The following is a 12,132-nucleotide window of genomic DNA, read 5'->3' as shown; positions in this document are numbered from 1 at the left end:
TTGCTTTTTCAGCCTAATTATGGCCTCCTTTACTTGCATAGACACCTATTGGACCTCACGTTGAGTGTTCCAGTGAACAGCTACCAAATGCAAATGTAACACTCAGAACAAAACTTCATACCTTTATCTGCTTGATTTGTCACAGAGTAACAAGGAAGCAGGCCACACCTGGCCATAAAAATGCTTCTCAGCCATTTATCCATCACCAAAAATGGAGTAGGTGTATTAAAAATGGCTGTAATCTCTCAATGGTTATTGTCCCAGTATATACAAACCTGATTCTCTTTTTCATATTCTCTGTGTATCCGTGTGCGTGTATGTGTGTATGTGCACTTGTTGCTACAATTTTCCTGGACTTCCCACAATTGGAAATTCCAATTTTTAATAAGCTATGGGGAGAGAGTAAACCACTTTTCTAGCTTCTTTAGCCAAAGGTTTCTCTAGTGTTTGTTTTGGTCCGTTGGCTGCCAACAGAGCTAGCAGCCAAATCAGAGGAGGAGGAGGGGGGGAGGGAAAGCCTTAACTTCGAAGCCTTTGGAAGGCTCCAATGAGCAAGAAAACTCAGAGCCAGATGCAGTCAGGGCCATCTGCCCATGCTCAGGCAGAGAGGCAGCTGTTTTCGGGGCCTGAGCTGAGTGAGGAGGAACAGATGGAGCCCATCCCAGATGCGCGTATGCGTAGAGAGGAGAGCAATGGAAGGCAATGGGCCAGCTCTCAGGGAAAAGGAGGAGACGTTAGCCAGCCACTCCCTGGCTAGAACATAAATAGGAGGAGTTTGGGAGTGGCCTGTTGTCGCAGACAACCGTTGGTGTTACAAGGTACTTCAATCAGTCAGATTTCTTTGTTTCTTTGTGTTGTGTTTGAAGTGCTAACTGAGTGTCCCTGCTGGGAACTAATGGACAATGACATTGTCTCAGCCAGGGCGAGCCGGGACTGCTACTGCTTGGTTAAGCATTTAAAGACTGGTTATCTGGTGTTCTCACGTGAACAAAGTTTGTTCCTCCCTTGTTTAATAAAAGGGGTTTTTACTTACAAGTAAGAAGTTGATCATTACTCGTGAAGGTCTGGGTCAGAACAGTGTTCTATTCTACTTTTAAAACAATAAAAATGTTTTTACCCCAACTCCCTAATAGAGGAGCCATGGTATCTGAATCAGAATATGACCAAGAGTCACATCACACTGCCCAAATTGAGGAACATATTCAGTGGCAAGAAAGGGAGGGTTTATGGGCCCTGCCCAACTGGCAAACTCTATTTACCTTAGTTAAAATAAATACTTCAGAAATTTTCACTATTAAGTATGGAAAGTCTCATTAAAAAATAAACAGATACAACTCATAGAAATAAACATATTTTCTTCATGAGGAAGGAAAGCATTGACTTGTGGAAAGAGTATATACTTCTCAAACTGAAGCCCAATCACAGCATTATGCATTTCATTATTTCTCAGTAGGAATAAAACACATCTACTGGTATACCTGAATTTCTAGAGCACAGGTCTAAACTTGTATCCAGACTAAAGTCAAAGTACTCTAGATGGAAGCTGCCAGATGGAGGTGGGATTGGGTAGATGTCCAATGAAATTTGGTGTTCCCACTGTTTCTTTACTTCAAGCCCTGCCTATTACCCAGCTCTCAAACCACTGTGTATGACAAAAAATGCTTACTATTTCACAAAAGAAAAGACAATCATACTGGATAACCTGTCCCACTCCTTTGAAATATTTCTAACTGGACCAATTTATATAGTCTATTCACATATAGTAATATTGCAGACAGACATTGACAAAAATCCAATTCACTGTAAAGGTACCTCGGTATACCTCTAGTGCGGGGGGGAGGGGGCAATTTTATATTTAGTTTCTGCAAAGTTCTATAATTCAGTTTGAATAATTTTTTAACAAAACTCGTATTTTAAATATGACTTATAATTATTTTCAAATAGACTGAAATAAAATACACCAAACTGCTGATTCTATACACTTGCAATACTGTGTACAAAATGCTGCAATGCTCTAGAGAGTTCAACAACTTTTATATATCCATAAGCATAAAAAGTATGTCAAATACTTTTTGAACCCAGGAATTAATATGTAAGATCTTCTGCTAATGCTATAGAAAAAAGTGTAAATATTTTGGATTTTTAACTCAAAAAAACCACAAACGGAGATCAGTGCAGTATATAGCCTAGAATAATCACTTTATGTTTATGGCATAATAAAGCTATGCCACAATTATTCTTGACAAATCTTCTATTTCTGCAGCTTACTTCTAGCAAATGCTTAGGGCTTAAATGAATATACATACATAATCCCTAACTCACACTTCAAAGTAAAGAACTATTATAAATATACCAGGAATAAAACAACACAAGATTTTCTCTTCTTATAATACTTTTACTACATGTTTTATTAAATTAGGAATGTTTTTTCTCTAATTTACATTGCAGAGCCTAATTTGACGTAAGTAAACATTTCAGTTTTTATTTAAACCAAGTTATATCAAAATCAAGTAGAACTTTATGAAAATTGTAGGCTACAACCTTTAAGCAAAGACCTCATGAGGAATGTGAAATTGTCCATATTGTGTGCCCAATTTTATTTCAGCCATTTCAAATGTGAGACATTTCAAAAAATGGTCTTAAAAATCAGACCAATCATTTTTAATTCTGACTGAGCCAGAGGAAGTAATTATTCTTGCATTCTAAAGTTTATGCTATATATCAATTGCCTGGATTACCATATAATTACTGTTCTCTGCCACCAGACTAATACTCAAATTTAATGTCATTTTTCCTCATGGCCTAATATTTGTGTTTCATATTAATCAGCCTAAACCCATTTGTAAGAGAACTTTCACTACTAGGAAAAGTTGAGGGTACAAAAAGTTGAGAGTCTGCAGTACAAATAATGATATATATCCCATAACTATATCTATACATTTGCTGAGCCATCAATTACAAGCTTACAATAGGATATATTAGTCCAATGTTACAAACATAAATAGCATATTTTAGGTGCAAATTTTAACACCTACCTATTCGTGCATTATACATTTATAAAGCTACAAGTGGCAGAAAAGTTGTTTGACAACAAGAATTTGAAACAAAAGTCCCAGAAAATTCAAGCAAAGATAAAAACTATAAGGAAACGAGAAATGCAACCTTAAATGAGTTAGTCGGCATTTCTTCCAGTAAAATGCAGCAGCTTGCTAAACTCAAATCCCTGTTACAAATGGCCCAGTGTGTACATTTGTGTTTAACCATAGTAATGTGAATACTGAGAGAATGTATATCATTTCATCATATGCTTTTGTTCATTTGGAGAAAAAGAAAGATAAGTGACTCACCAGATTGAACACAGTTTCTACAATATCCCTGTTGGATACTTCCCCAACTTCCACCAATCCTGTCAGAACAGCAAATTTCATCCTGATACCCCGGATAGGGATGCCTGGATTCAAAGACTGCTTTTCAGCTAAGCTTCCATCTTTTCCTTGTCCAGTACCACTTTCTCCTCCGCCTTTATCATCCCCTGTTGACAGCGAAGAGGACCTCTGTCTTTCTTCACTAGCCATAGTTAGTTCACTTCCGGAAATACAGAATACACTCTCTAGCCTGGATTTTCAGGTCCAGTTTCTAAAGCACCCTGAAGGCAGAAACAGCAACTCGAGTAGAGACTCCTCCTTTTCTTCACTCAGTGTCAGGGCCTGGGCAAATGGTCTGTTTAAAGAGGGACAATTCCAGAAAGACAAGAGTTAAGTACGGACACTTGTTCACAAATATCTGCAAGCCTGCCATCTACCTAACTATAAAACTCTGCTCTGTTCTTGAAGCACACGCCTCCCTCTCCCTCGATAAAACCAGAGCAGGAGCAACCACATCATACAGGTAAGCTCCTCCTCGCCGCAAATGTTCAACTTGCTCGCACCGGAGAGAGGAGGAAAAAAAAGATGGTTTCCCAAAAGACTGTTCTAAAAAATAAAAATAAAAGATATTATAGATTTGAAGACGCACCACCCTCCCCCGGGCTATTCCCCAGTCTCGCCTGCTGCTGTCCTTGTCTTTTAGCAGCCCCGGGAGGAGCAAGCAATGTTCCTGCTTCTTGCCCCCTCGCGCGCGCAGTCACAGGTGCAAGGACGAAGTCGGGCCAGCCGAGGAAGTTCGCACTCACCCCAGCCGAGCTCTCCGCTCCCGAGGCAGTCGGGGCCAAAGGGCAGGGAGACGTGCCTTCTAAAGCCCGGCGGCTGATCCAGGCACGGAGATGTCTTCTTCGTTTCTCCGCCACCAGACTGGCGCTGCCGACCTGAGCTGGATGAAAACCAAGCGGGAGGTTCCGCTTTGGGGAAGACGCCTGAAAGTTTTTTCCGTGCAGCTCTTTCACTCTGCAGTCGCCACACTTAGCTCGTCCATCGCTTCCTGCTCGCTCCGGCTGCTGCCGCCGCCGCCATGATAGCGCTAAGCCGAGCCCGAGGAGAGTTGCCGGGCGAGTCACAATGCGCCTGCGCGCTCAGGAACAGGCAGGGCGGGCAACGAGCGGGACGCAGCAGCGGGCTTGGAAAAGGAGGCTTCCGCGCAGCCTCAGGTGAATTAGGTGTGTCCAGGTGAGAGAACCGGCGTAGAAAGTAGAAAGAAGAGGAGGCGGAGGAGGAGGAGGAAGCTGGCCTCTGTTTTCCCTGCGGGAATGGAGGCAGCTTCCAGTGAAAACGGCCATTAAGAAGGAAGATGTAAAACCCGTTTTTAGTATTGGATTCTTAGACTCTGCAGCAAGTCCTGTTTCTCCAGGCTCCGTTGTTAGACGGTTTGGGGAAGGAAACTGATGATTGATAGAGTCGGATGGAATATTAAATGTTGTGGTTCATTTGGAAGTGCAGTCTTGTAAATACGGAATTGGGTTTTAATTATACTCAGCAGGAAATTTATTTTCACTTGGGGGGGGGGAAATCAGGATATTACCACATGGGGGGAAATGTTCTCTGCTCCTGTGCTAATTATAAGAACATGAAATTTCTTTTGGCTTGACTGCACTTTACAAATAATTTTTAAAGTGGATTTTTTTTCTGCATTTGTGTCATACTAAATAGGGTGGTTAAGGCATCAGGCTAGAAACCTGAAGACCATGAATTCTAATCCTGTTCTGGACACAAAGCCAACTGGATGACCATGGGCCAGTTATTTTCTCTCAGCCCTATAAATAGGGCAATGGCAAATCATTTCTGAAAAACCTTGCCAAGAAAACTGAAAGGAGTTGTCCAGGTAGTCATAGAACATAGATTAATAGAATTGGAAGGGACCCTGGAGGTCTTCTAGTCCAACCCCCTGCTTGAGCAGGAGACCCTACCTACACCATTTCAGACAAATGGTTTTCCACTCTCTTTTTGAAGTCCAGTCACTTTGTGAAAGCCTCCAAAAGTCTTCCAGAATCAGGCATGATTGAATGGAAGGAAAAAAAAATATATAGGGCTTGCATATAATTGAAATAATTTTCTTTGAGCATCTGAATTTAGGTTCAGCATGTTTAACTTCCCAAAAATTGTGAAGCAAATAAAATCTTTGTTTTGGGATGAATCAAAAAATTGCTAGAAAGGGGGACAATAGCCCATTGCTATATTGCATGTTCTGAATGTTCAAAGATCAAGCATCTCTAGAGTTAGAAGATGAGTTAGGAAATAAGAGTTTCACCCTCTGAGTTTTGGATGTATTTTATACATTTTGCATTTACTGAAATAATGGAACATATAAGCAAATGAATAGTGTTAGTTGAATGCACTGTCACATATTTTTATATCTAGTTACGAATCTGAAAAAATATGTTAGCATATAAATAAATTTACACATTTAATTACCGGTATTCAAAGTACAGTATGCAAACAGTGACTTATGAGTTGCAAAGTTTTATTGCACATAATAACTTAGCTCTCAGAGTAGCTATGCTTCGTGTTCATTTGGAGAAACTGCATGGTTTTGTAAAACCACCTACTTTTCATCTCATCTTGAATTTCCTGTTTTCTTATGTTTCAAGTGTGCAAATGCACAACAAAATGTAAATGATATATTGCAGGAACAGGTGTTTGCAATGGGGTAAATGATGACATGTTGACATAAACTATGTGATTTACATATCAGTTGTGATGCAAGTACTAAATGTATCCTTCACATGACATTGTGCCCTTTGCATAAGTCCATAATGAAAAATGCTTTAATAGTACCTCAAAGTTTTTGTTACTGTTATGCTCCCATTTTATTACTGCTCTTTTAAGAATGTTGGTTATCATCTTTAAAACCCTTCATGGCATGGATCCAGGCTACTTGAGGAACCATCTCATCCCACTGGGATTGTCCCATCCCAGTAAAGAAGGCATGCTGCAGGCCCCATTGGCCAGATTATTCCAGCTGGCAAGGTCGAGAAGGGCCTTCTCTGACATGGTACCTGCCCTCTGGAACATCTTGCCCCCCCCATGTAAATTCAGCCTCAACCTTCCTGAACTTTTGTAAGGGTCTAAAGACCTGGCTCTTCCAGTTAGTTTGGGCCCCCTATGCGGGAGCATCACAGTGGTTGATTAACCACAGTTCCCACTTCCCTTCATCCTGTCCCCCCTCCCCATCTGTAATTGGATCAAAGTGTTTGCGGGTATTTTATTGTGTCTGTCTGTCTGTCTTGACGGTCTATCAATCATAATTGTAAACATCCCAGAGGTACCTTGATAATAAGATGGGGACCAATAAACTTTTAAATAAATAATAAAATTGCATTTTATATCTTGATTTTTGCATTAATGCACCATTTGAACCTTTTTATTAAAAATGAAGTCTAAGCAAGTTAATTTACCAAGATTAGAGTAGGTAGAGTAGTTAGGCAATTAAATTTGGTATAGTTTGGACCACATAAAGGTAAAGGTAAAGGTTCCCCCACACATGCGTGCTAGTCGTTTCCGACTCTAGGGGCCGGTGCTCATCTCCGTTTCAAAGCCAAAGAGCCAGCGCTTGTCCGAGGACGTCTCTGTGGTCATGTGGCCGGCATGACTAGACACCAGAGGCGCACAGAACGCTGTTACCTTCCCACCGTAGTGGTCCCTATGTTTCTACTTGCATTTTTACGTGCTTTTGAACTGCTAGGTTGGCAGAAGCTGGGACGAGTAACAGGCGCTCACTGTGTTACGCGGCACTCAGGATTCGACCCGCCAAACTGCCGACCTTCTGATCGACAAGCTCAGCGTTCTAACCCACTGAGCCACCGCGTCCCTTTTTTGGACCACATAGAAGCAAGTAAAAACACCTCTTTGCTATTAATTAAAGCAAGCTTCCACCCAAAGCTGAAAAAGATGCTTCTATCTTAACTTTTAAAGTAGCAGTTTCCTTTTTTGGGATTTATAACCTTCAGCAGAATCTGCAGAGGAGGGTTTAAAATCAGCAAGATGGCAGATGGAACATCACAGTGCCAGTACCATTCATGTTGATGTGACATTGGCAAGTGTTTGAAAGGCACACAACTTATGATACAGGGTCCCATCTGCCATCTTCCTGATTTTGTTCCTCTGCAGATACAAACTGAGCTGATTTAAGGAATAGCAAAGAGATACTGTGGTTGATTTGAAGAAAAGATCTAATGAAGATTGTCAGGGAATTGCGCAGCAGGTGTCTAAATGAAGTCAAAGATGCTGAAACAAACGTATTTTATATAAATAAATATATTTTAGATCTATATTTACAGCAAACAAGATAATCAGGCAATCAGGAATATCATGATGTAAATCACAGAGCACACAGAAGAAATAGGCAGGAAAAAAGGGAAACTCCCCCTCCACACCCACAGCAACCAATCACAGCATAGATTGCTTCACACAGGAGCCAGCACTCTCTAACCAATCAACTACAACTGTATGTTCTGGCCATTGTACAACCCTACTGTTCTATCCATTAAATTTAAATATCTTAACAAAGATTCTTTTTAAAAAGTTTTAGGACTGATTACTTTAATTCTCTGTTAAATGTAGGAGTGTACCTATTTTATTAAAGATTTTTTTTAAAAAAACATAAAAAATGCAAATATTTATTAAATTTATACGGCACCAATTTGGATATCAATGATGCATTTGTATAGTTGCAAATATAAAGGAAGAAAAATAAAAATAAAAAATAGGAAGTTAAAAGTGCAAGAAAGGGTGAAAAGAAAAAAAATACGAAGAAGTAGATACCTATGTTTTTTAATTAATTAATTTCATTGTGAGTTACAGAATGACAAAGATATTCTATTCTATTTTTATAGCAGTTATAAATACAATTACGAACTTACCTCTTACTCTGTGTTATGTATGGGGTCTAAGCAGCAGCTCAGCAAATACCACCAGGTGGCGCTGTACCGTAACTGGATTGGCTGGTTAGCTTTCAGCGGGAGATTTAGATGAATGGATTGGTCAAGAGTGTACCTGGCAAGGTATATAAGGGGTACAGGTAACCCCCTTTGTTCCTACCCACAATAAAGAGCTGTTTGCTGTACTCATCTGCCTGGTGTCTTCCATGCGGTTCTGAACCCACTACACAATACTATGGTTACAATATAACTCTTCTTTCTATAATCTATTCTATCAAATCATAAAACCCATAAATCATAACTTTTTTCCCCTATTTCACACAAAACATTTGTAAAAGGTTTCCAAACAGCAATAAATATAGTTACTGTCTTTTCTCTGATCAAAGAAGTCAATTTAGCAATTTTAGCAAATTCCATCATCTTCTATCTAGCAAATATGTTATTGGTACCAAATTATATTTGTCAACCTCAGTCCAGTCAAATGAGTCTGCTGAATTCCTGTGTGGGCCAGAACCAACTTTTGCTCAATGCTACCAAGATTGAATGACTGTGGCTACTGGGATGCCTAGGTCCAGTGAATTTCTATCTTTATTGCTAGATAGGATTGCAGTTCCCCAGTCATATGTCACATGATCCTTGAGGATTCTTGTGAACTTACAACTTCTGCTCAAAGAGCAAATGATGGCTTGGCCAAGAGAGGTTTTGCACAGTTTCTCCAGCATGCCAGCTGTACCATTTCCAGAGTCAGATGGCTCTCCAAACAGTCACTCAGGTCTGATCATCTCATAGCTCAAATATTACAGCTTATTCTACCTGGGCTGCCCTTGAAGGCCACCCAGCAGCTTCAACTGGTCCAGAATTCAGTGACACAAATAGTATATACTTTCATCGACAACCCCACTTGACATGTCTGCTTTGTGAGTCAGTTTACTTTCTCTGAAGTATTTGCCCTTTAGAATAAGACCCCTCCCAGGATTTATGTGACTTTCCCTTGATGGTGGTCCAGAAGGTCTTCAAGCCTGTCTATTCTCCCAAGCTTTGGAGTAGAATGAATAAGACCCCTGTTTCTGATGAATTATTTTTGAAATTATTTTTAATTTATTTTGATCTAATTTATTGTATTTTTTACAGAGTAAGGAAGATGACCTTAGCATAAATATGCAGAAGCAGTTGCCTAAGCAAAACAAGGCCAAAGTATTTTCTTTTAAGTCAACAGCAGCTATATAACACTTGAAAGCTATTTAGACAAACATCTCCCTAATTCACTGAACTACAAAAAAAGGAAATACCGTATATACTTGAGTATAAGCCGAATTTTTCAGCCCACTTTTTGGGCTGAAAAATTCCACTTCGGCTTATACTCCAGTCAACAAAAAAACTTACCGAGGACTTGTGCGTGGCCGAGGCTTTGGTGCTTCCGGGATCGCGTGCACCTCTCCCAAGCCACCGCCGTCCGGAGACCTGCCGAAGTTTGGGGAGGTTTGGGGAGGCGCGCACCTCCCCAAACCTCCCCAAACGTCGGCAGGTCTCCGGACCTCCGCGCCCTGCCTGCCTGCTTCTTTCCGCTGCGGAAAGAAGCAGGCAGGCAGGGCGCGGAGGTCCGGAGAACTGCCGACGTTTGGGGAGGTTTGGGCACCTCCCCAAACCTCCCCAAACGTCGGCAGGTCTCCGGACTTCCGCGCCCTGCCTGCCTGCTTTCCGCAGCGGAAAGAAGCAGGCAGGCAGGGCGCGGAGGTCCGGAGACCTGCCGACGTTTGGGGAGGTTTGGGGAGGTGCGCGCGCACCTCCCCAAACCTCCCCAAACTTCGGCAGGTCTCCGGACGGCGGTGGCTTGGGAGAGGTGCGCGCGATCCTGGAAGCACCGAAGCCTCGGCCGCGCGCAAGTCCTCGGTAAGCTCCGGGCGGTCACTTGCTTCGCGTCTCCTGAGGGAAGGGGGGGCGACTGGAGCGGCCGTGTTTCCTCGCCTGCTGGGCGCCGCGATTTGCCCGGGGAACGCGCGGGCCCCGAATGGCAGCGTGGAGCGAGGAAGCGGACAGCCAGGGCTTCCCCGAGAGCCGCGGCCACACAGGGTATTCCTGTGTATTCAGGCTTGCAAAATGGCGGATCGAGCCTCTGCTGGCGGCAGAGGCTTGCAGAGCGCGGATCCAGCCTCCGCCGGCGGCGGAGGCTTGCAGAATGGCGGATCGGCTTATACTCGAGTCAATAACTTTTTCCAGTTTTGGGGGGTGAAATTGGGGGTCTCGGCTTATACTCGAGTCGGCTTATACTCAAGTATATACGGTAAGCACAATTAGCTATGCAAGTTTCTGTTATTATAGCCAACTCCAGTAATTATTGTTTTACCCTTCATGTGGTATTGATTTCATGATCTGATCTACCTGGTGCAGCTGATAATTTTGTTATTTTTATGCCATTCTTGAAAACTAACATCAGGCAATATCAAAACTGAATAAATAAGTAAAAACTACATATATTTCACAGAAAAACAAAAATTTCTAAATCATTGTTAAATTAGTGGTAATGGAAGTTTTAATTTGAAGTAACTGGCATTCAACAATAAATAAGAGGACAGTGGTAAGGAAACTGGTTACTTTCTCACAAGAGCTGGAAGAAAATATTAAATTTGTTTTCTTTTCTCTGACTTTGTAAGAGTACATTTGCTTTTGTGCATTATCAGTATATTTTTCAGTGCTGCTTTAATGTAAGAAAATAGATTTAGATTTTAATACAATATATTAAGCAAAACGTGCCATTGTGCATGTTAATAAAAGTCTCCTAGGTTTATTATCTTAGCCAAACAATACTAGATAAATAATTACAAAATTGTGATGATTGGTCATGCTTGTTTGTTACAGCTAAATTCATTTCTCTGATACACAGATTAACCAGTTCATTTGGTGTCTTCTTATAGAAACTCTGCTAAAGAAATCTGAACACTATAAATAGTACTTAAAAATATAAGCCTACCTTAGTAGAACTGCAACACTATTTGTCATGAGAATAGGAAAAAAGGAAGCTGGAAATTCAGTAGTATCTGTGGGAAAACCCCAATACACATGGAAATATTTTCATTGCAAAATAATATACTACAAATATAATTGTTTTGACAATGTGCCATAATTTTATTTGGATTGATAAAGCCTACTAAGAATGTTCCAATGTGCAAGTCTGTTTCAAAATCTGCATGAAGATATTGTGGTTTCATTTATCCAGGTCTTCCCTGTCCAGATGTTATATGCTGATTTACTTTGTGGCTTTTGACATGTCCACATTAGGATAATATTGATATATGAAAGCTGTTCTTTCTTGACAATTTCTTTATGCAATTTACCTAATAAATATGACAATAACATTCCTATGAATCTATGGATATTCTATTAAGTTTTCTTTCTCCCTTTACAAGCGGAATTAATCCAATTTCTCACACTGCAAAATTTTCAACACTGGATTTTTCCTCTTTTGTTGATGGAAAGGTATCATGTTACTGTTCCAACTGGATACAACAAGGATATGTTTTAATGACAAGGAAGTACAGCTTAAAACAGCAATTATTTATCATTTTTAGAATAAAGTTATTAAAAAAGCTGATTATAAGAGCTCACAGTTGAGAGTTTGGAAGAAGTATAGACATAAGTTAGATTACAAGATGCCGTTGTGGGCAATTCCAAAACACGCAATAGAAAACATAAATGTTGGCTTCAAACATGATGTGACTACGTATAAGGAGATTTTAAGCTTGGAAAGAAACGTCTGGTGTTTGAAGCCGTACAACCTCTTGCGAGACGAGAAGATTGTTCAAACTTGGTTTCAATATACTCAGTTA

The 12,132-nt window shown here is 40.7% G+C and overlaps 1 protein-coding gene across 4 annotated transcripts in view; it reads right to left on the bottom strand.

The window, feature by feature from the left end:
- Positions 1–4,454, bottom strand: part of LRBA (LPS responsive beige-like anchor protein) — a 370,944-nt gene extending 366,490 nt beyond the window's left edge. For 3 of the 4 annotated variants that reach the window (XM_081332066.1, XM_081332069.1, XM_081332068.1), the window contains exons 1-2: positions 4,172–4,454; positions 3,348–3,720 (exon numbers count right to left, since the gene is read on the bottom strand). In XM_081332066.1, coding sequence (XP_081188192.1) covers positions 3,348–3,575 — 228 coding nt within the window. In that variant the 5' untranslated portion in view covers positions 3,576–3,720; positions 4,172–4,454. Of the gene's footprint in view, positions 1–3,347; positions 4,024–4,171 lie in introns of those variants that run through there. The other variant, XM_081332067.1, reaches the window with a different exon arrangement.
- Positions 4,455–12,132: the final 7,678 nt, after the last annotated feature.

The sequence above is a fragment of the Vipera berus genome (genome assembly GCF_964194415.1).
Source record: "Vipera berus genome assembly, chromosome: 7".
NCBI classification, from domain to species: Eukaryota; Metazoa; Chordata; class Lepidosauria; order Squamata; family Viperidae; genus Vipera; species Vipera berus.
This window is presented reverse-complemented; position numbering and strand designations above follow the sequence as displayed.